General features: G+C 43.0%; 1 protein-coding gene across 1 annotated transcript in view; it reads right to left on the minus strand.

Annotated features, from left to right (window-relative positions):
- LOC126272136 (loricrin-like) overlaps positions 1–25886 on the minus strand; it is a 1218911-nt gene that overhangs the window by 1189904 nt on the left and 3121 nt on the right. Inside the window, exon 2 of the mRNA XM_049974744.1 lies at positions 12923–12982. Coding sequence (XP_049830701.1) covers positions 12923–12982 — 60 coding nt within the window. The remainder of the gene's footprint in view (positions 1–12922; positions 12983–25886) is intronic.

Here is a 25886-nt window from a genome sequence, read left to right on the forward strand (position 1 = left end):
GGCATTTTGCTATCCGAGATGTTCAACCGACGATAAAAGCACTGTCCGATGACACACAACCACCTCCTGCACGGAGAGGACCCCGCAATCTTGTGGTTCTAGTAGCTTGCCGGTTTCGCAGCAGCCAGTATTAATTGCTTTCTTTCGTAGCTGGGAAAGACTGAAGAAATTTTCGGTCTGTTTTAGATGGCAACGGGATGACTGTGGAGAAGTTTTTAGAGTTTATTGCGTTGTTGACCGAAGTATTAGGTATGGGATTTTAATATATGGTTAATACTTCTGTTTGTCGATGATCATCCAGCTACATCTAACACAAATATTCTTTGAACATTTTTACTGTTTTCCGAAGTCCTTTTTAATATAAAGTCCAACACTCATGATTTTTTTCAGTCTCTTAAGCTCTACATCCAGTGGTGAGAATGGTACGCACCTGTCTTCGAAAATGGGTGATTTATTTACCACAACAAGTTTCGAGACTACATCATCTCATTACTAAGTTCTATAAGAAAAGAAAACACAAATTATTACGTCGCATTACTACATTCACAGACAACCATGTTAATCTCTATAGCCGGCCGCGGTGGTCTCGCGGTTCTAGGCGCTCAGTCCGGAACCGCGCGACTGCTACGGTCTCAGGTTCGAATCCTGCCTCGGGCATGTATGTGTGTGATGTCCTTAGGTTAGTTAGGTTTAAGTAGTTGTAAGTTCTAGGGGACTGATGACCATAGATGTTAAGTCCCATAGTGCTCAGAGCCATTTCAATCATAATCTGTATAATTATACTGCCTCTTAGTATTACGAACATTAAAGCTAGTATGCCATTATGCACCGTCAAAAATGAAAACCCAACAGCAAACTTGCACTCTCAATCATATTAAACTCTTTCTTGAACAACTCATGTTGGCGCATAATACAGTCACAACTAAAGGCAACTTCCCTCACCTACCAAAGAGGTGCTGTCGGTTAACGGTTAGATCTCAGCACTCAACAATACTATTGTCTACTGTGACATGTTTGATCGTTCCTATGTCAGATTCTAGAAAAGCCTAAAAACCAGTATTAGACCTCTGTTGCAATTCTTTTGCACCAACTACGAAGGAGGTTAGTTTCTCAATGAAAAATCTCTGAAGTGGGCCCACAAGTGCACTTTTGAGACTTCCGCCTTTTCATTCAAAACGCTGACTCATTCTTCTCTTACAGCACAAAAAAGGCCAACAATCACGTTTTATCGTTCAAAGTTCAATACATTCATTCTATCTGTGATGCTTCTCAGTGAATGCTGTTCATATTTGATTTGCTTAGTAATCACCGATGAACCATTCTCTTTAGTATTACTCTCTGTAAGCTTTATTTTAAAGTGTCTTCCCGTCAGTCCAGAATATTTCATTTCAAATCCTGGCACTTTATTTCAGAAACTCCCGCTTTCTCCATCCAGTTCTCCGCTGTGGCTGTCATATACTGCAGCCTCTGCTGCTACTTGCTGTCCGTCTGAATGCCACATCGACATGAGTCCGAAAATGAATTCCGACATTCCACGTGAGAACTCGTGGTCTGTCTCTATTCACCTGGCACCGATAACACTGAAATTAACTTAACAAGAGGGCATTTTGAAGATTTCATATATGAAAGTTTTGTGTAAAATGTGTCTGTTCCCACGATGTTGTAGTAGAAAAGCTCAAGTCCCCATCAGGTTACTAGATGTAAGTTTTTGCGGGATTTTCCTGAAAAGCTCCACCGACTTGTGATTGCCAGTATCACTGGCAAGGCATCGCTATTAGTGCTGCAGGAATGTGACGCCCTCCAGGAATTAAACAGCTGATTCATAGCTTTAAAAAAGAAGACTTTCCGGTCTGCTGTACTGTGTATCTCGCAGACGAGTTCGGCTCTCGTGACCTTCGAACGGCAGATTGGTTAATACTTATGTCATTTTCCTTGTAGAGGACGGACTCCCAGCGGCAAGACTGGACGAAATGGCTACGAATTCATGCTGTTTTCTCCTGGGGGATGAGCATGGTTTTGTTGGGACTCTTCTTGTAACTGCAAATAGGGAATCGGGATATGGAGGGTACTGGAAGTTGTAAATGAGGGAAATGATAGAACAATGAGGGAAATGATAGAAAAATGAGGGAAATGATAGAAAAATGAGGGAAATGATAGAAAAATGAGGGAAATGATAGAAAAATGAGGGAAATGATAGAAAAATGAGGGAAATGATAGAAAAATGAGGGAAATGATAGAAAAATGCTGAAAATTAACTTGGTTGATAAGATAGGAACTGAGGACACCTTCAGCAGAACCGACAAGGAAAGGAACATATGGCTCACATGTATCAGTAGAAGAGACAGGATGAGACAAGATTTGTATCGACATCATGTTACTTCACGGAAGAGATCAGAAATTATAGTAGCACACACAAACTGAGATATATCCAACAAATAATTGAGCATTTGGTGTCCAAGATGAAGAGGTGGGTACAGGAGAGCGAATCGTGCGGGACACATCAGCCCAGACAGCATTTCTATAAATCTGCAGGCCTTCGTGGTCGTAGCCCTTCTTATTCTTCTTCTCCTTCTTCTTTCATTTTCTTCTTCCTTTCTTGCCTTTTCCCGTTTCTCTACGGGATTGGCATCATCATATCGGCAATGTTAGAGACAGTGGGTGGCTCTGTGCCATTTTCCTCACCCCACCACTCCCCCAAGGACGGAATGTGTGTACCCCATCTTTCTGCGTCTAGAGTAAATCTCGTGTTGAAGTGTTAGAATGTTTGCGAAAGCTCGCGTGGAAGCAGCCCAGTATTCATGTATCTGGGTGTGGGAAACCGCCTAAAAACAACATCCAGTTTGGCTAGATCACCAGCCTTTGTCGTTAATCCACAGGGTTTCGATTCGGAGCTGCCTCGCCTCGCCGAGTCCCGGTAACGGCTTGTTGCCGCGCTCGGTTATCCAGGAGTGTTTTCGTGGTGGTTTCAGTTGACGAAAAAGCCCTCTGAGTCGTTTTGAAGCATCAAATTATATTTCAAATTGCTTCAGTGATCGACGTTTCGATCCCTTCACTGGGATCATCTTCTGGATTCAATTGGTGTCCCCGAATGTATGAACAAGGTCACTGGATAAGTTTCGAAACGAATATGATGCGACCTAACGACTCTGAAGGTTTTACGATCAGTCGGAATTGAATTTCCAGTGGGGTGCTTTCGAGCCGTCTGTCGGAGCGGGATATAGGAGGTAGGATGCCATTGATACGATGGTTCGCATCAGGGCTTTTCACATATGCTAAGAGAGCGAAGTACACTCCTGCAAATGGAAAAAAGAACAATTGACACCGGTGTGTCAGACCCACCATACTTGCTCCGGACACTGCGAGAGGGCTGTACAAGCAATGATCACACGCACGGCGCAGCGGACACACCAGGAACCGCGGTGTTGGCCGTCGAATGGCGCTAGCTGCGCAGCATTTGTGCACCGCCGCCGTCAGTGTCAGCCAGTTGGCCGTGGCATACGGAGCTCCATCGCAGTCTTTAACACTGGTAGCATGCCGCGACAGCGTGGACGTGAACCGTATGTGCAGTTGACGGACTTTGAGCAAGGGCGTATAGTGGGCATGCGGGAGGCCGGGGGGACGTTCCGCCGAATTGCTCAACACGTGGGGCGTGAGGTCTCCACAGAACATCGATGTTGTCGCCAGTGGTCGGCGGAAGGTGCACGTGCCCATCGACCTGGGACCGGACCGCAGCGACGCACGGATGCACGCCAACATCGTAGGATCCTACGCAGTGCCGTAGGGGACCGCACCGCCACTTCCCAGCAAATTAGGAACACTGTTGCTCCTGGGGTATCGGCGAAGACCATTCGCAACCGTCTCCATGAAGCTGGGCTACGGTCCCGCACACCGTTAGGCCGTCTTCCGCTCACGCCAGAACATCGTGCAGCCCGCCTCCAGTGGTGTCGCGACAGGCGTGAATGGAGGGAAGAATGGAGACGTGTCGTCTTCAGCAATGAGAGTCGCTTCTGCCTTGGTGCCAATGATGGTCGTATGCGTGTTTGGCGCCGTGCAGGTGAGCGCCACAATCAGGACTGCATACGACCGAGGCACACAGGGCCAACACCCGGCATCATGGTGTGGGGAGTGATCTCCTACACTGGCCGTACACCTCTGGTGATCGTCGAGGGGACACTGAATAGTGCACGGTACATCCAAACCGTCATCGAACCCATCGTTCTACCATTCCTAGACCGGCAAGGGAACTTGCTATTCCAACAGGACAATGCACGTCCGCATGTATCCCGTGCCACCCAACGTGCTCTAGAAGGTGTAAGTCAACTACCCTGGCCAGCAAGATCTCCGGATCTGTCCCCCATTGAGCATGTTTGGGACTGGATGAAGCGTCGTCTCACGCGGTCTGCACGTCCAGCACGAACGCTGGTCCAACTGAGGCGCCGGGTGGAAATGGCATGGCAAGCCGTTCCACAGGACTACATCCAGCATCTCTACGATCGTCTCCATGGGAGAATAGCAGCCTGCATTGCTGCGAAAGGTGGATATACACTGTACTAGTGCCGACATTGTGCATGCTCTGTTGCCTGTGTCTATGTGCCTGTGGTTCTGTCAGTGTGATCATGTGATGTATCTGACCCCAGGAATGTGTCAATGAAGTTTCCCCTTCCTGGGACAATGAATTCACGGTGTTCTTATTTCAATTTCCAGGAGTGTATTTAAAATGACATTGGCAATAATGTGTAGTGTTTGAAGTCGTATCGGAAATGTAGAAAGCTGGTAAAGATACTGAGGAATGCGGAGTCCAATGGGGTGTTGGGACAAGTGAAGCTGTTCAAATTGCTCTAAGCGCTATAGGACTTAACGTCTGAGGTCATCAGTCCCCTAAACTTACAACTACTTAAACATAACTAACCTATGGACACCACACACATCCATACCCGAGGCAGGATTCGAACCTGCTACCGTAGGAACAGTGCGGTTCCGGACTGAAGCGCCCAGAACCGCTCGGCCACAGCGGCCCGACAGGTGGAGAATTTGTACGTGTCGGAGTATCGTAAGCTGGACCAGAGCACGGTTTGAAGAAGGGCCAAGGACATGGAAAACAAGGCTAAGAGCAAGGCACCCAAGGATTCGGAGAAACTGCTAAAATTTTCTAGAAGTGGAAGTCCATTCACAGGTGAGGACGGACGGATGCGGATGTTGTGTGTGTGGATGATGGTCGTGGATTTACGTTCCCAAAACTGATGAAACACGTAGTGATTGTAATCCTGTCACAATTGTTTGCGGTGTGAAGATAGCTGATTGTAACTCTAGGTAGGAATCAGGGGATGAGGGATGGCCTTGTAGCGTGGCGTTATGGATGGCAGCGGCGCTGCGCGCGGGGGCGGGGGTGCTGCCACTGGGGGCGGCGGCCGCACCCTCTAAGTGGCGGCCCCCGGCTGCTCCGCCACAGGCTCCCCTGGGCCGCGGTTACCGCGCCAACCCATCAACACGTGTGGCCGCAGCGCCGGCGACGACGTCGTCTCCTCCGCCGGCCAGCGATGCGCCCGCTGACAGTGCACAGCGCCGAATTGCTTAACACAATCTGCTCGGGCTTCCGTCAAGTGGTTTAATCTCCACAGGCCTCCAGCCAAGTAATCCGCGTCGTAACTATTGACTACTGTATGGTTACTGTTGTGACATCCTGTCTGGTGCACTCAACTTAAGCCCTTAGTGCCTGGGTCTAGCACACAGTCTGGGGTTGACATGAAGACTACACCTACTAACAGTCCAAAAGAATGCCCACAACTGTTTAAAACTATCCCACGATCATCTTCCTTGCAGATAGCTTGTTCACAACGACCTGAACGAATTCTCATCGGGATGTGGGGAGCAGAGGAACGAAGCTGCGTCCAGCGACTGCTAGCACAAAGCCAGCAGAAAGGGTAAAATTATGCGGGGAGGAGAGGAGGTTGGAAGGAGCGGAGGGAGGGAGGGGAAGGGAGGGGGGAAAGGACAAGCTACATTTCGTCACACGTGCTGCCACTACAGATGGCTTACTGGTTTGGTATCGCACGGCACGGCACGAGAATCACTTCGTAGCGCCTGCGGTACACACACACACACACACACACACACACACACACCTTATTGTTAGATCGCCAATGTTGGCAGCACCCTGACACACAACACACAATGTCTAATGTCGACACACTTCAGCCAATCCAGAACTTGGGAACCCTCATTCATGACGTTGTAAACAAATAATACATTGTAACACAAAGAAAACGACACAATACGAAGGAATTATCTGAGTGCGACGGAAATCGGTAGATGTGATGTATATGTACGGACAAATGATTACAGTTTTCGGAAAATGAGCCGACCTGAGTGGCCGAGCGGTTCTAGGTGCTTCAGTCCGGAACCGCGCAACTGCTACGGTCGCAGGTTCGGATCCTGCCTCAGGCATGAATGTGTGTGATGTCCTTAGGTTAATTAGGTTTAAGTAGTTCTAAGGTCCAGGGAACTGATGACTTCAGATGTTAAGTCCGTTAGTGCTCAGAGCCATTTAAACCATGTAGGTTTTTTTTGTTGAGAAAAATGAGTGATTTAATCAAGAGGAAGAGCTTCAAAAATTGAGCAAGTCAATAATGCGCTGGTCGACCTCTGGCTCTCACGCAAGCTATTAATCGGCTTTGCATTGTTTCATAGACTGGTTGGATTTCTTCCTGAGGGATACTGTGCAACTGCTGCTCAACTGGGGCGGTAGTGTGTCAAAATCCCGAGTTGGTTGAAGGGCCCTGCCCATCATGTTCCAAATGTTTATAATTGGGGATAGGTCCTTCACCAAACTTGCTGGTCAACGTATGGTTCAGGTTCAAAATGGTTCAAATGGGTCAAATAGGTCACAGCACCGTGGAACTTCACATCTGAGGTCATCTGTCCCCTAGACTTAGAATTAATTAAACCTAACTAACCTAAAGACATCACACACATCCATGCCCGAGGCAGGATTAGAACCTGCGACCGTAGCAGCATCGCGGTTCCGAACTGAAGCGCCTAGAACCGCTTTGCCACAACGGCCGGCTAGGTTTCACGAAGAATAGCAGTAGAAATTCTCGCATTCGGGCATTATCTTGCTGAAATGTTAGCCAAAGATGGCTTCCTATGAAGGGCAACAATATCGGGCATAGAATATCGTCGACGTACCGCTGTGTAGTAAAGGTGCCGTTGATAACAACCTGAGAGGTCCTGCTGTAAAAAGAAAAGGCACCCCAGACCATTACTCACGTTCTTCAGGCTGTATGGCGGGCCACAGTCAGGTTGGTATCCGACCACTGGCCAGGTCGGCTCCAGACCCGTCTTCGGCCTGGAATGTCATTGACTGGAGTAGAACGGTCTTCAGTGATGAGTCCTACTTCTAACTGGGCCCTGACGACCAGCGAAGACATGTCTGGAGACGCCCCGGACTGAAGTGGGATGCTAACGTGATTGACACTCGTCATAGGGCCCAACAACCAGGAATATTGGTTTGAGGTGCAATTTTTTTCGTAGCAGGACCCATTTGGTTGCCTGCAGCACTCTTACAGCACAGCGGTACGACGAAGATATCTTCACCCTGGGCTTACATTTTAGCAAGATATCGCCTATCTGCACACTACGAGAGTTTCTATTGTCTTCCTGCTTGTCAAACCCTATCTTTTCCTACAAAGTCACCGGAACTGTCTGCAACTGATAATGTTTGGAACATTATGTGCCGGGCCCACCAATCAGCTTGGGAATTTGAAAATCTACTGCCCCAATTAGGCATTATTTGGGACTATATCCCTCAGGAAGGAACCCAGCAACTGTGAATCAATATCAAGGCGAATAACTGCTTGCACACAGACCACAGTTTGGTCAACATGTTATTGACTTGCTCAATTTCTGAAGCTCTTTCTCTTGAATAAATCACCCACTTGCATGGGCCCTCTGTCTCCTCAGCCCCCGACCCACATCCACCAACGTAATTTCTTGAACGACTGAAACTCTTATTTTCTTTCCGCCTCACGCTACCTTCTCCTACCGGTATCATGTAACAGCTCAAACACCTAGAAACCGTAGTCTGTCCTGTATATCTTGTCAAATTGAGTCACAAAATCCGCATCGTATCTATTCTTGGGAGTCCTGGTCTGCTTCCACGAATCTATCCGTATATCTCATTTCGTAACCTCCTAGTACTCCACATCCGTCCCCCGGCCTATTTGAACACCCTCCATCTCCCAGACCACAAGAGGATGCTTCGCATTCAGTCACCAGCTTTACCTTATCACACCTGTCCCACTTAAAACGAAGACACCACCCCAAGTAAAATTCCCTCGAATCCTAGTTCCTACTTTGCGACTGTAAGTTTCTTCCACTATATACATCGCATATACTTATTCGAATAGCAGGATCAGTTGCCACATACAAATTGCTTACTTGCAGTTACGAGAAGTCTCCTGTCACCATCATAGGCACATTAACAAAATTACTTCATGTACCTAACTACTATTCTGTGATCTTTTATTTGCGAAGTAGAAGCTGAAGAGCTGAAATCTGCTCGTTGCCAGTCCATCCGCAATGGGTGGAACATAAAAAAATGGCGAAAAAGAAAAGTTGAGAAGTCACGTGTTTATGACGAACAGAACAAAAGAGATTCACGCTCATGGTCTGTTTAACATGGGATAGGATCTGATTATTCCCCAAAATAAACCGAGCCGTGGCTGCAGTGGGCACTAGGATACCACAGCGCCAATGGGAAAGAAAAAATGTAAAGTAATAAGGAGAAATTAAATTTTAATATTTTTAAGAGAAGATGCAACAGGATACGTTAGCTTTTACATTGTTTTAGCAACTTCTGATGATACTTGTAATTTGGCTTGCGCGAGGATGCATTGGAAGGAAGGAACGTCCCATCGAAACAGAAGTCATTAGAAACGAAGCACAAGCTAGGATTCTTTCAAGAGCGGGAATTAAATAGACGCCTATCAATGGACATCCCACCATTTGCCTGGAACAATTCAGGCAAATCACGGAAAACCTTCATCAGAATACCCGGACGTGGATTTGAACCGCCATCCTCCCGAGTGCGAGCCCAGTGTGCAAACCACTGCACCAGATCACTAGACGATTCATTAGGGCAATTAATTCCACTTAGATGCTCCATGTCACTAACTGGATAAAAGATGCTAAGTAGAATTCGCAAACTTCGTGTGTAGAATGATTCGTACTAATCGTTATTTAGCAGAATTTTTGAAATCATATTCTCAGAAAATAAAACGTAAATAGTCAGCAACAGAGCAAAGACTGCGCACAACGAAAGACAGGACACATAATGGCCAAACTACTGGCAGCGAAAGACTAATTTCATGATGGAACTACCCACGCTAACTGGGAGTGAAGTAGTGCACAGAGTTGCGCTATAGCGAAAGTACGGCTTGATAGTTTTGATACAGTATATAAATGACGTGGTAAATGGTAGCATTACCGGTAGGACTGGTAGCACTGTCAGGGAAAGAAACAAATCTGTAGGAAAGAAGCTGGGAGCCGACGATAATATTTTTTTCTTTTTTTTTGCACGTAATTGGAACCTCGCTCCACTCAGCATTAGTTCATTGTGTATTTTATAACCTTACAGAATTATAAATTGCATTTTGTAAGTAATAAAAAGTTGAAACTTCCTGGCAGATTGAAACTGTGTGCCCGACCGAGACTCGAACTCGGGACCTTTGCCTTTCGCGGGCAAGTGCTCTACCATCTGAGCTACCGAAGCGCGACTCACGCCCGGTACTCACAGCTTTACTTTTGCTAGTATCCGTCTCCTACCTTCCAAACTTTACAGAAGCTCTCCTGCGAACCTTGCACAACGAGCACTCATGAAAGAAAGGATATTGCGATGGTAGAGCACTTGCCCGCGAAAGGCAAAGGTTCCGAGTTCGAGTCTCGGTCGGGCACACAGTTTTAATCTGCCAGGAAGTTTCATATCAGCGCACACTCCGCTGCAGAGTGAAAATCTCATTCTGGTAATAAAAAGTTATTTGATTGCGTAACTTCTGCGTTTTTATGCAACGAAACCAATTACTGATGATGCAAGTACACGTGCATACACAAATGATTTACACTATTTTTGTTAATTTGTACTCAACTGACTGTTCTTCATCATGATCAAAGGTAAGAGTTTCCTTGTTATTACTGATATATGAGAAAGTTAGTTGTGAGTAACAGAAATAAGTGTTATACAGGTTGTTGCAAAAAGGTACGGCCAAACTTTGAGGAAACATTCCTCATACACAAAGAAAGAAAATATGTCATGTGGACATGTGTCCGGAAACGCTTACTTTCCATGTTTGAGCTCATTTTATTATTTCTCTTCAAATCACATTAATCATGGAATGGAAACACACAGCAACAGACCGTACCAGCGTGACTTCAAACACTTTGTTACAGAAAATGTTCAAAATGTCCTCCGTTGGCGAGGATACATGCATCCACCCTCCGTCGCATGGAATCCCTGATGCGCTGATGCAGCCCTGGAGAATGGCGTATTGTATCACTGCCGTCCACAATACGAGCACGAAGAGTCTCTACATTTGGTACCGGGGGGCGTAGACAAGAGCTTTCAAATGCGCCCATAAATGAAAGTCGAAGGTTGAGGTAAGGAGAGCGTGGATGCCATGCAATTGGTCTGCCTCTACCAATCCATCGGTCACCGAATCTGTTGTTGAGAAGCGTACGAACACTTCGATTGAAATTTGCAGGAGCTCCATTGTGCACGAACCACATGTTGTGTCGTACTTGTAAAGGCACATGTTCCAGCAACACAGGTAGAGTATCCCATATGAAATCATGATAACGTGCACCATTGATCGTAGGTGAGCTCTAACATGGAAATTAAGCGTTTCCGGACACATGTCCACATAACATCTTTTCTTTATTTGCGTGTGAGGTATGTTTCCTGAAAATTTGGCCGTACCTTTTCGTAACACCCTGTATACGTTTGACTAAGTATTGAAGCCATGTTTGATATTTTTTTACTATTAATTTAAAATTTTACGATGGAAATCGCGTTTTCGTATGATAGATCTGTATTGGTTTCTTTAATTTTACAACAACATCTCTGTTTCATGTTACAAAATCAACAATTTCAGAATAAAACGTGAATTACACACAGAAATATTCAATTTTGCTGTAAATGCTTTTTATTTTTATGTAATAGAGAGGAGGAACAAAAATGTTCCGTAGATTACGCAGCCCTTTATAATATATCCTCACACAGTTTCTAGACCGCTTACCGCTCCCGGTTTTTAAAGGAAACTAGTAAGACACTGACTGATCGCATACGTTAAGAAAGCCATCGTTATGAGGTACCGCGCAATAGCTATGCAACACATCTAATGTACAGGTAACGTGGGCGCGACCATCCATAGGTGAAAGGTCATTATATACCAGGATAAGAAGATGCTGGTAGCGTTCCAGTGCATCTCATGACGAGCCAGCTGAGTACTCTAGACCACACAAGAGTTGCAAAGCGAAATTCTGATATATTACTCAATATAATCCGGAGTCAGCCTTAACTTAAAAGTAAGGCGAAAGTGTATAAAAATACACAACGTACGAGTTGAAGCAATCAGAAATTCTTCACGTGTTGCATGTAAGACGCACGCTACACAACTCGACAGTGTAAGATCGAATCTGATTACGTCAATATTCTGACATTGGTTAGCTTTGTCATTACGTGTTACTGATGCCTCTGATGTAACTCACTATGAACAGCAGTGACGCAGGATGTCTTTTATTGTATTTGGCACAAAAGTAAGAAAGCTGCCATACACGCTATTGTAAATAATTTTACGATACCCGAAGGTGGTTGAAACGGCGAAGTTAATAAAGAATCGTTTTATCAGAATCTCAAATTTTTTTTTTCATACAGTGTTACACATCTGGAAAAAGCGCCTGGTTCGATGAAGTCTTATCATGGGCGTAAATATTACATAAAATGCCTGGACGTTGTTATGACCAGCTTTGCGTTTTTGAGATCCAGTTAAAGCAATGCTGACGACAATAAGGACAGAGTCGAATTGCGCCTTACATGTACATTGTCTGATACATTCAATTATTTCAGTAGTTTTGATTATTCATCAGTCGATGGCACGAAATCAACGGGATGGGACGGACACTTACACTTTCGTCACCTCTTATTAATACTTCGTTCATCCATATTTGAAATGAAGGACAGTGGGACGTCAGCTGGTATAAATTTATATTAAAAATGAAGAAATTCCTACAGCCGTATTTAAGGTGTCAATTTTATTTTGGGAACTAATTTCAAAGTTGTAACAACGTCATCTTCAGCCACATACACTTGTTGACTTCAACTGCGTGCGGCTGATACTACAAGTCAGTGGTGAGATATGGACGTGCTCCGTGTGGAAGGTGGTTAGTCACCTGACTTCTAGTATCAGCCGCACGTAGCTGACGCCAACAAGTGTATGGGCCTGAAGATGACGTTGTTACAACGTTGAAACTAGTTGCCAAAATAAAATCGCACCTTAAATACAGCTAGAGGAATTTATTCGTTTTTAATATAAGCTTGTTAATACTTTCAATGTGCAACTTTCTACCTCGTACTACTTCAAATTGTGTTTGGTTATGTTTCTAAGCATATCGGAAAGATAACTGATTCAAATTATCTTGCAAAGTCGACTGTGGCTTGCAGTTCATATGTATCCTACGATTTAACACTATTATTTTTCTTGTCGTTGGTCGCTTTCAAAAATAACTTCAGTATAACTGTACCGCAAATGTAGGTAGTTTTAACGATACTCGGATTCACACTGTGCTGTGAACTGACTTAAAATTCAGAGTGTGTTACTATGGAAATTCCGATAGGCTGCCGGCTGAAAGTGATGAAAACTTGTTTACTTACGAGCACCCGCCACTCCTCTTCCAGTCGAAGCTGCTTCTGGACTCCAATGCTGAATCTATTCTGAAATACAAGAGAGACCACTATAAGTTACATTTTCTCAATAGTTACCCACACAACATCTGAAATTAAAATAATACCAAAGGACTAATCGACTGCTAGTTATGTAATACTATTAACCACATGGCCTGTGCGACTACAACAATGATTTCAAAACTGTGTTCAGCAGTTACTGAGTCTTTCAAATGTTCTCGAGACACATTATGATCATGAACAGACGGCAGAACATTACTGAGCCAGCACCCGGCTTACTAATTTTGAAATCTGGGTAAAGAAATTAATTTCAAATTAAAATACTGCTGAAGAAATAATCTATTGCTATTTTTAATAATATTAGTTAGGTGTCTTGTGCCACTATCACAGTGCCATCAAAATTTTCTTCAAGAATTTACACCTTTTGCTTTGAACTTTATCCCTCATCGTCTTCGGGTCGGCAGATTAATCTCTATTTGGCGCTGTTAGTGGTAAACGGTGCAGCATGCCTTCCTTTTATCCCCCCCCTCTCCCACACCCCTCTCACGCCTCCCCTCGTCGCGATGGAAATTGTATATCCCGTCTGTTTGCGTCTAGTGTTATCCATGGCACAGTACAAGAAAGTTTTCGTAATGTTTACTAATTCTGTAACTAAGGCAAAACTTGGGTACTAGCCCAATATTCACCTAGTTAGATGTGGGAAACGGCCAAGAAACCACACATCCCCGCTAGTAGACATACCTGCCCTCGTCGTTAATGCACATGGTTTCTCACCCATTATAATGCTTAGACACGAATATTACATGTTAGCAGCGGTGTAGGAGACGCTTTATCATCCCGAAAGCAATGAATACTGGCTAAGCCATTTCACAGACAGTATCACTTACACTTCGTTTCACTTTGACTGCAGCACCACTTAAACGACGAAATGATTATCGATACTGCTACAAATCTTCCACCGCCGGCTGGAATGGCCGGGCGGTTCTAAGCGCTGGTCTGGAACCGCACGACCGCTACGGTTGCAGGTTCGAATCCTGCCTTGGGCATGGATGTGTGTGATGTCCTTAGGTTAGTTAGGTTTCAGTTTTTCTAGGGGACTGGTGACCTGGGAAATTAAGTCCCATAGTGCTCAGAGCCAAATCTTCCACCATTCTTTAACTTTGGAAGCAGACAGTCTAGTTAGCAAGATTCTCCCGATGTTCTTCATTAGTTAAAGTGTCTTGTGGTGGAGTATCATCGTAGAAAAAGATTCCTAGGACAACATTACATGTTTGATTGGTTCGCAAGTAGGCGGTTTAGTTCTCTGTGCCCCACCGAAGCCGCCTCTTCTTCAGTCTCCTGGGTTACAACAGAGTTGGCGGCAACACTTTCACTAAGAATGTTCTTTTTATCCTTCCTTAAAGGCAGAGGTATTATTAGAGGTACGAAACTAATTTCATTTTCTACACGTCTTAGTAGCCGAGATCGCTAACGCGCACTTCTACAATGACGCTCGACTCAGCTTGCTGGCTCCAGTCCTGGAGATGGAAAAAAACCTCATCGACAATATTTGGTCAGCACAGAGAGGCGAGATACTGGCGTACAGTTCCTGATCTCAAGACAGTAATGTCCTCAGTACGCCAATAACTTAGAACAGCAAAAACAAAATTGATCAACTGAAGACAACAAAGCCTATGGCGACGAAATAACGACCACAAATAAACAAGAATACAACAACTAAATGCGATATGTATAACACGTACGCTTCACATATGGAGGAAACACACATAGCACTGCTAACAGAGAAACAAAAAGAAAAACGGCAGTGTAAGGTACTGACGAATGAGACAACGAACATGTTAATGATCAAGGAAGAACGCTTGCAGACACAAATATGATCGTAAAGACAAGGCAAGGACAATAGAGGCAGAAAATACACAACACGTCTCACCAAAACAAATCACCATACAGAACAAGACACCACAAGACAAAAAAACCACACACAGAACTAAAAGAAACTGACAAAAATTTAATGCACAACCTTGAAAGAACAAAAAATAGATTACAGTAAAGTAGAGAATAAGGTGCAACTCAGCAGATTAGAACATAGGGATATATTCCAAGCAGCACTTAGACGTGGGAAACAGTTCAAACTGACCCAATGATCCTGCTATCTGAAAATATACCGACATACCAGAAAGGACTCTTACAGGTATGTGCTAGGAGGAATGAAGGAATTAACTTCTCCAAGGTATACGAAGACCTTCTAAGCGCACACGGACGAGTGTACTTGACCACGCGCAGACCGGTCCTAGATGTTTTGTTTTAACTAGACTACCACAATGATTTTCTTACAATTAAACTGTGTGAGAAATGCCACAGTAGCTAAAGAGATTTTTAAGCTTGTGGAAGAAGTACATGCTGATGCAGTGGCGCCTTCAAGAACCATACTTCCGTAAAAAAAGATAACCAAACGTTGTCCGTACGGGTCAGTTTGCTGGCCAATATCCTGGATCTTCGCCATTGAACTTCTATTGAATAAAGTCAATGAAGATAAAAGAGCAAAAGAGGTGCTGACATACGCTGACGACCCGCTGGTCGTAGACTAGAATTAGAAACAAAGGCCACCCAACTCCTTGGAAGTATTAACAACTGGTGTACAAGTAATAAACTGTCTATAACAGCTAACAAAACAGTGCACCTGTTACTAAAGAAGACTCTTAAAAGGAATCCTATAGTAAAACTAAACAGTATCTCAGTTAAGAACAGGGAAGTAACTAGATACCTTGGAATACACCTGGACAATAAATTAAACTTCAGTTAACACGCAAGACTAATTACTGACAAAGTGACGATAATAATGCATAAACTAGCTAGGCCCAACTTGACCCCCTGTACACTACCACTACGGACTACGCAGATCTGTCACATGACACTCTTTGAGTCAACAGTTCGTTTTGCTGCGAACACCTGGGCGCACCGCCTCAGACTGATCACACATAAAATCGTTCAGATTTGATCCATTATATATGGCTCTGAAAGCATGCGACTGTGAAAACAACAGGTTTGTTTATAAATACCTCATCTGCTACCAGTCACGATTTTCTTTATTTTTTGCTCGACGCGTTTCGGGAAGTGATTCCCATTTTCAAGTGCGTTTCTTGTGTTATGCCATTCCTATGTGATATTTTCGATGTGTTAGATTCTGCCTCATTTTGTTGACTTTTCTCCAATATATAAGAAAACACGTGATTTTTTAGTTGGTTGTCGATCTTTTTGTGAAGTTAGCGTCGAAATTTAGAAGAACTCGTACTTACGGGTTTCCTTGTGGTCCATTTGTGCAGAGTCTCACACACACTAAACATCACACACAACATCTTGTACACTTTTAAACAGCGAAAACATTTTTCACAAACAAAACAGTGACACAGATGATGTTACAAGCAGTCAACAGAGATGACATTATAGGTCTTCCACATAGTACGTTATGTTCTTGTACAGAGGTTATTTACCTTAACAATTTCTATTATAATTTACTTATGTCTATTTTACAATTGTGCTTATTTCTATGTGTTACTATATTTAAGTATACTATCGAAACATCTGAAGAAATTCACTGATTCACTTTCAAGTTTTTCGTTTAATATTTTATCTTCATATTTTCTGTAATGTGAATATATCTCCAGTTCCTCTAGGAAATCCATTGTATGTCCTTTATTAAGTCGGTAGAGCACTCTGAAATTTTGCTCTATTTTTCCAAATGGATGTCCTGTATTATGTACATGTGTTGCTATGACTGATGTGTGTCAGTTGTTTGTGTAGGACACTAGACAATGAATGATTGGAAATGTGTGATTTTAAATGTGTGATTTAGAGTGAAATCATTTTAGACCATGTGACAGTTCGACAGAGGGGTTTGTGTCTGGCGAATGCCAGGAGAATATTCCCTGATATCATGTGTAGTACACTCTAAAGAAGTAGGATTAAGCAACCACCAACACTGATATCCTTTCACCTTGCATTTGAATCCCACCTTTGAACTTTTATTTCCGTCATTGCTTCTTCGATGAACAGATCGAATAGAGGGGGCGAAAGACTACATCCCTGTCTTAAACCCTTTTTAATCCTATCACTTCGTTACTGGTGTTCCACTCTTATTGTTCCCTTTTGTTTCTCGCATCAGTTGCATATTACCCGTCTTTCCCTATAGCTCACGACTGTATTTCAAAACTGGCTCTAATCACTAGGAGACTTAACATCTGAGGTCATCAGTCCCCTAGACTTAGAACTACTTAAATGTAACTAACCTAAAGACATCAAACACATCCATGCCCGAGGCAGGATTCGAACCTGCGACCGAATCAGTAGCGCAGTTCCAGACTGAAGCGAGTAGAACCGCTCGGGCACAGTGGCCAGCCCACTGTTTTTCTCCAGATTTCGAACATCTTGCACTATCATTTTTTTGTGTCTTAAAGTGTACAACAGTGAAGCACAGAGGAGGTGGTATTACGGTAGTGGGGCATTTTTCGTGGTTATGATAGGAACTACGTACTGTACTGAAGAAAACGCTAAATGTGGAAGAATATGGAGTCATTTCACAGCATTGATCGTTGCGTAGAGTAGAGAAAGAGTTCGGAAAAGAGGATTGTTTGTATCAGGATGAAATATACTCTCTCAGACAGCAGTAAGAACTGGGCAATGGTTTGTGGACAATAAAATTCCCCAGACAGACTGGAGTACCGTTAGTCCTAACCCGAACCCAGTGCAACAACTTTGGGATGAGCTACAAAGCTGACTTCCCTCCATATCCCTGTGTCGCAGCATCACTATCATCTCTGATTTGGGCTCTTCTGGAAGAAGATGCCACTATTCCTCAAAAGGCGTTCAGTCACGTCACTGAGACTGTGTCTATCACAGCTGTAGCTGTCAAAGCCATAGGGTGAACACACCCGACATTAATGTCCAGTAATAGGTGTCAAGTGAAAGCGTCCTGTAGCTACCTTTCATTAGTCCGATAGCCCATTTTCAATAGCATTTCTCTTTCTTTTCCTTGTTTCTCTTTTCTCATAACTCATAGTGGTGTGATTGAATGAATTTGGTTGTGCGTCACGTTGCTAGACGGTGGCTTGGTCTGCTGTAGAAAGTCTGCGATAGTCATACAGATTCAGCAGCAGTTGTACAGAATAGCCAACTCTCGTAGTGGTCAAGTAGGTAATGATGTTTGCGCTACTTGTGAGAAATCCGCCTGCGTTAGGTTGGTGGCGGAAATGGCATCTTTGGGTTTTCCGGGCCTCGCGGAGCGTGGGAGTGGCTGAAGAGGTAAAAGGGAGGCAGTCTGCCGCCGGTACGGGAAGCGTCCACAGCTGTGCTCCAGTCAGACTGACCGCGTGGCGCGTTGTTACTTGGCGACGGGAGAGCTGTTAGCTTTTGGTCTCGCTTTTCAACTCTGAAAGATTGCTTTGCCTTGTCGCAGAAAGGAATGCAAAACTTTGGCAGATTTTTCTTGTAGTAAATTTCTATAGCAGACTTGAAACCACCGGAAGAGCGCCACACAAAGGTGTCGATAAGACGTGAGCACTCGCTTATGCATGAATGTCCGTTTGCCTTCAACTGCGCCTGTATAAGCTTTCATGTTTCCAAATATTAATAGCTTTGCCTTCTCGTAAATTTTCGTTGGATCTTTCGTCCGTGAGGAGCAAACCAGGTGGTTGAACATGAGAGTTTGTTGGGCTACAGTCATCACTAACCTTCCGATCTCATGTTTGTTTTTAAAGAACGTTAACTGTTCATGATTGCGTGATGTGATATTATTGCAACTTGGCCACGATACCTAGAAATCGCGTCTCCACAAACGACGTGGACACGCGGGTGTGCTGCGAAACGTGTACCGTTTCAAAAGTTATTGCGATCAGTTATCAGGCAACAGCAGTTGTATGAATGATTCACAGTAGTGCTTTTAGGTGTAGACTATAACGGCGAATATATCGATGCTTTTCTTTATTGTTTTAGGAATCAATGTTATCATGAATTGTGTACATGCCTGACATCCATATCTTAGGAATAAATGATTTTATCCACAATTTTCTCTGGTACTCCGAGGTTACGTTTTTGCACCTAAGCGACTCACCTCATAGCTTTCCCGTTACCACGTCCAACGCGTTTCCTTACGCACAGGTCCAGTGATAAGTTTCCTCTTATTTTAAAACAAATGCTTTATATTAACTCTTATTTTCAGGAATGTTGCTGGAAGCTGATCTTACGCACAGTGTTCATGCACTTTCTATTTTATTTTAAATGTTTGATTCTCGTGAACAGTGGACGGTCAATACTAATAATTACATCGCATCGCCTATGAGCGATATCACTACGTATGCATTTCTATGAGTTACTGTCTGTGATCAACTTAATTTATTTTCCGACTCGGTCAAACCTTTGATTAGTTGTATGGTTAGAGTCGGTGGTGAGCCGAATCTTAACGTAATAACCCGTAGAAACAGGTTAGTTACACAAGATACCTTTCATTAAATGCTGTAGATGTAACGTGTGAGACAGTAGTATGTGTTAGCTGGTTAATTTGTTGTAGAGACTAAACATTTTTTTTAAACAGCGATTTTTGAAGTCATTAACGACTGTATTGTTCCCTGATTAGAAGGTACTTTTCTTCAAGCGCTACCTGAGCTGCGATAGGAACGTCGGCAGAAGAATGATGACACGAATGAGTTGCACGTGAAGCCGCTGAATAACGAACGACTGTCTGCGCTTTCTTTCGGTATCAAAACACTGAGGCCTTCAGCGGAAAGAAAGGACATGGAAAGCAACATTTCCACTATCAAGTCGTCAGGGGATGCTAAGCTTATTGGCGAACAGCGGTAACGAGGTTTCGGAGAAAGAAAAGCGACATATAGAGGCGCAGATGATACGGCCGGAGCTAATGGGACGTGAGCGAGAGAAATGGCTGAGGAAAGCGCGCTCGGGTCATCGGCGACGGGGTGGTGACAGTGGCGCGGGGCTTCCCCGTGACGGGCGTATTGATATTCGGCCACCCGCCGTCCCCGATGTAATTACTCGCGCCCGCCGGCCGCTGTTAGAGCGGCGAGGAGCACCTCGTTAGGAGGCGCGCGCTGATTGGAATCCGCGCCGCCAGTGAGTGCCGCGCCGAGCCCGGCCGCACCGACCCTGGCAAGCAGAGCCGGCCCGGCTGCCTGCGCCTTCTGCTGCTGCGGTTGAGCAGTAGGGTGGCGGTTATCACTGGAAAAACCGGTTTCCGGTTACACCGCTTCTTTTCGTCTCTGGCTTAACCCGAGTGTTATGAATGCTCAGAATAACCGATTTCTGAAATAACCGTTTTTCAGCTTCTTATTACTATGTCTTCCAGTAACAAATGTGGACTCCGAACAAAAATTGAAAAATCATAATCGAGGTGAGGAAGAAGGATAGCACGATGGGTATGGGGTAAAGGCTGCAGCATAAATCTTGCTCATGGCCTCCAGCACAGACTGCCAAGGTGGAGGAGACGAGCGCGGTGACAGCGAAAGGTCGCAGATTGGTGACTTACCTCACCGTCACTTTTGCATGACATCAGTTTTCGGTACTGTAGCAACCACAATCTACCTTTAAATCAGGAAAAGATTTTTGAAATCGTATGTGTGGAGTGTGGCATGCTGTGGGTGTGAAACATGGACTCTCGGGACAGAGGAAGACCAGAGGCTAAATTCTTTTGAAATGTGGTGCTATAGGCACATGCTCGAAATAACATGTATCGACAAGGTCACAAACTAAGTGGTTCTGGAAAGAGCAGGTGAGAAGAGAAGCTTCTGGAGTTTTATTGTTAAAAGAAGAGTGCAAAAAAAAATGGCTCTGAGCACTATGGGACTCAACTGCTGTGGTCATTAGTCCCCTAGAACTTAGAACTACTTAAACCTAACTAACCTAAGGACATCAAACACATCCATGCCCGAGGCAGGATTCGAACCTGCGACCGTAGCAGTCGCACGGTTCCGGACTGCGCGCCTAGAACCGCGAGACCACCGCGGCCGGCAGAAGAGTGCAATTTACAGGCCATATATTAAGACAAACGACTCCTGAACACAATCATAGAGGGATATGTCGAGGGAAAAAGACCAAGAGGAAGACCACGACTGAGGTACATGGGTCAAATCGTGAAGATGTGGGATGTAACACCTATAAAGAAATGAAGAGAAGAGCAGAAAGACGCACAGAATGGAGAAAAGCGGCCACTGTAGCTGTTGCAGACCAATCCTTGGATTGACCACTACAGAAGAAGAAGAAGAAGCAATCACAATATTAAGGCTTCAGTTATTATCCCAAGATTATAAGACGTTAACCAAATTATATCAATAAAATTTACCTTCTCTTGCAAGGAACATCGTTGACGTTTTCTCCTTATACGACATCGCTAGTTTATTGTGGCACATACAGTGTTTTAATCCTTTAAAGGAAATAAGGAAATAGTGCATTGTGCTTCCCTGCTACTGCACTTCATAAATCACTTCCAGAGGAGTGATCGTAGCATTCTGCAGAGCAAACGATGTCCACGGATGATTGCGAGAAACAACCGTATCGGTATAGACCAGGTGGAGGAAACCTTGCACATTGCACGTACAGCCGGGACCGCCTAACAGGACACGTCACATGGCAACGAGTTCATTATTGTCTCTGGAATGTTGTACCCATTCTTGTATCTTCCGTTTATTACTAGTTTCCAACTGTAGACGTTATCAAAATAGTTCTGATCGCTTTCCCCAATTTCTATAATAATCCAATATTTCCAAGCAATGAAGGTTTTGTGAATAAACATTCCTAGTGTTTAAAAAAGTTTCTATAAGAAGCAAAAGTTTTAGGACTGGTGCTATGACAAATACCTATTCCAGATTTTCCCTGGTTATTAGTAAAAAATGAAGAAAACCTATTGTAACCGAGACAACACCCAAGAAGGACCGGTTATTCAGGAATAATAAAATACCGCTATCGATGTTAACCGGTAATTTTTCCCGTCCCTACTGAGCAGGCGACCAACGCTCTGGGAAAACAGGCATGGTCCCCTGAATAGTTTCACCCCAATCTTATGTCTGGTACAGATGGAAAAAACAGAACAATGAAACAGACACCAATATTTTAGTTCTAATATTTGGTTGTTCAAAAGGTTCAAATGGCTCTAAGCACTATGGGACTCAAATTCCGAGGTCACCAGTTCCCTAGACTTAGAACTACTTATACCTAACCTAAGGACATCACACAAATCCATGCCCGAGGCAGGATTCGAACCTGCGACCGTAGCATCGGCCACCGCGGCCGGCGATATTTGGTTGGTCTAGGCTATAAAGTGTGTTTAATTTTTACTAATAATGAATAAAACAACAGCAGAAGTCATCCATTTCCTGTAGCACCAGCATTAAGCGTTGGTTTCATAAATAACACATTTTTTTAAAAACGTGAATTGCATATTCGAAGATTTTGAATGCTTTCAAATGTTTGGTTACTACAGACAATTAAAAAAAACGATCAGCGCTATTTAAGTGACACGACCAACAGTTACAAACGAGCAATGGACACATGACACAAGAAAAGGTACAGCATTGCTGAGACAATAACGTACCTCGTAAACCGTTTATTAGCGAATCTGTCAGCAGGTGCACTACTCATGTTTAGCGACAAGTTTCAAACTTAACAGGTTCATTTTCTAGCCCAGCCTACCGTGGCTGCACTGAAAGTGACTGATGTTGATAATGAACGTCAAATAGCAAAACATCCTTTGTAAAATATTTGCAGAATGAATGTGACAGTCCACGTTTGTCACTTAGCAAGGCAAAAGCAACTTGCTAAGAGTAACGTGTGGATTTTGATATTCATTTTGAAAACATTTTATAAAGCATATGTTGCCACTTCGATTTTCATTATTAAGATCAGGCGATTTCAGAGCAGCATCATGATGCCAGGCTTGAAAATGAACCTGGGAAGTTTGAAAGTAGTCGCCAAATGTAAGTACTGCAACTGTTGACAGGCACGTTAATAAACGCTTTACGAAATTTAATAATCTTTAAAATAAGGATTAAATATATGAGTACAAAACGGATTTTTCATTTGAAATAATTAAAAAAGGAGGATTCTACTAATTTCACACAAAATCTAATTATTCGGCTATCATTTTTATGAAATAAAAGAGAAATAATAAAAGAGAAAGAAATAAATTAAAAACTTAACAATACTTTCATAGTTTTATAATGCACATAGAAATTAGCTAACCTGCTGCATGCGTCTACATAATATGCCACTTCTTTGTAGTCCTTGGAAACCTAACAATAAAAAATAAATTTTGTCAAAAAAAAGTGTTCACATGTATGAAGTCTTATGGGACTTAACTGCTAAGGTCATCAGTCCCTAAGCTTACACACTACTCAACCTAAATTATCCTAAGGAGAAACACACACATCCATGCCCAAGGGAGGACTCTAACCTCCGCCGGGACCAGCCGCACAGTCCATGACTGCAGCGCCTTAAACCTCTCGGCTAATCCCACGAGGCTAAATTTTGTTCATAGTAGGTTTTCACTCATTAGCACTGACTATTCGTAATGTCCAAATAGTGGTACGATCCTCGATTACAACATGATTTCTGAGAAGAATTTCAAGAAATTAAAATAAATAAGAGATTATTGATAATTTTTTGTAGTATTCAATGCCACCTTACATTTACAGAAAGCACCTAATGGTAGATCACGTGTTTTATGTTATATCTTGATTCCACATATACTGAAACGCGTAATGTAAAGGCTAAGGAAGTCTTAGAATTTTTACAACTTTGCGCGAAGTTGACGTCTATTACTGGGAATAAAAATTGAAAAGCAAATATTTCCGAAGCCAGTTATTTTGAGTGGTTTTAACCGTCAAGTGAAACTGGAAAATTAAAAAAAAAACATACTGGTACTACCGAAATCTGGTTGTTTCAGAAATAACCGCCATCCCTGTGCCTAACTATCTGAAGAACTTGGTACAAAATTAGTGTCGAACTATGATGCCTCTGCACGTCACTAACAGCATAAAAATATCTAAAAAAATTTTGCCGTGCTTATTTTCGTTAGAAAATAGACCTCAAAGAAAGGCATTCTGGAAACACTGTACTCAAATGTCCGACAAGTGTCCTCCAATAGCGTGTAGCTGCCCTCCCTATGTACTGCAGTGAGTAAAGTTCTCCTAAAGGGTACTAGAGCTTTCGAGTTCGATAATAGGTATAGGTGTATTTTTTAATTTTTTTTATTTTGATCTTCCAATAACGTTGTAGCATACTCTATTTCTTAAACGACACGTGTCGTATAATAACAGTTTTTTAAACGTTGACTAACAGTTATGGCTCATACACACACACAATCTGCCCAAACGTTGAAGACTGCTAATATCAAGCACAATCCTTAATTTGCGGAAGAAATTTCTGAGAATGGACGTTTGGAGCACAGCATTGTCATCAGAAGATTGATGACAAAAAAAGAGAAGAAAAGAAAACATACCACAGACCGCTGTTATCAAGTGATAGCAATATAATGCAATAGTAAGATAAGACAAAGCTCTGTTCTGTCCCCGTTCCTATGTATTATTCGGAGGCAATCTTCAGGCAAGCTGTATGAAGCACAGTAACAGGTTTACGTATAAGTCGATGGAGAAGTGATTAATAATATACGCACTGCTAACGACACACAAATATTGGCAGGAAATATAACACAGCTACAGACCCTATTTGAAGAAATGGAGTCAGCAACGATTTTGGTCTCAAAATAAATTTTAGCAAAAGTAGATATGGGATTATTAGCAAAACTCCCAAGACTTCACCTGGTATTATTATTATTATTGTTATTGTTACCATACTCATTCAAAGCGTACCAAGATAAGTATAAATATACTTTAATCAATAACAAACTCTAGCAGATTCAAGAAATATATAGTGGAATTGAACAAACTGTTGCTGCCTTTCTGATTTTTTTTTTTTTTTTTTTTTTTTTTTTTTACCAACAGTGATTTTAAACTTGCAACTAAGACGCCGAATGATTAAATACTACGTAACCCCGACACTCTTGTATGGAATGAAGGCATGGACGATTAATAAAGCAACAACGAAGAAGATAGGGGCAGTCGAAATCGACGAGTGTTAATATTACGGACAGAAGGAATTATCAATGAAAGCTCTCTAAGATGAGTAAGCAGAGATAAGGAATTGAGAAGTACAGTCAAAAGCATAAAACTGTAATATTTTGGCCATAACTTGGGAGGAATAAGTTGATAACGGAAGGAAAAGTAATAGCGGAAGGATCAGCAGGATGAAGCTGAACATTGTAGGTATTGAACATGAGAGAGTCGTTCTCACGCACTTCCTCGGATTGTTTAGATACGCAAAGTCAAAAACAAGATTAGCCATAGCGATAGCGAACCTCTGTCGAAAGACGGCACGCCAAGTGTCAAGTAAAATCGACAAAACAAAGCAGAACCGCATACATAGAAAACATTTCCTAAAAATGCCACAGTACAAAGAGAAAGCGCGCATGGAAATGTTAAACATTTACCAAAACGCGTCGCGTAAAATATAAATAAAAGAAAATGAAGACTTGTAGCAGAAAGTTATTTATAAACAAACTCATTAAGAAGAATGCCAGACAAATCAAATATTGATGAAGCGCAGTTATCAGTTAAACATGTCACAGGACAGAAATAACTAAAAAAGTTATCAATGTGGCGATTTTAAACATACATATCACAAGAGTAAGAGCGGTCAGTTGCAATTATTTGAATACATTGTCAGTGACGCCATGTAAATAACTGCACGAGTTTTGTGTTGGTTCAAATGGATCTTAGCACTATGGGACTTAACACCGGAGGTCAGTCCCCTAGAACTTAGAACTTCTTAAACCTAACAAACCTAAGGACATCACTCACATCCATGTCCGAGGCAG

This window comes from Schistocerca gregaria, chromosome 5 (genome assembly GCF_023897955.1).
Source record: "Schistocerca gregaria isolate iqSchGreg1 chromosome 5, iqSchGreg1.2, whole genome shotgun sequence".
NCBI classification, from domain to species: Eukaryota; Metazoa; Arthropoda; class Insecta; order Orthoptera; family Acrididae; genus Schistocerca; species Schistocerca gregaria.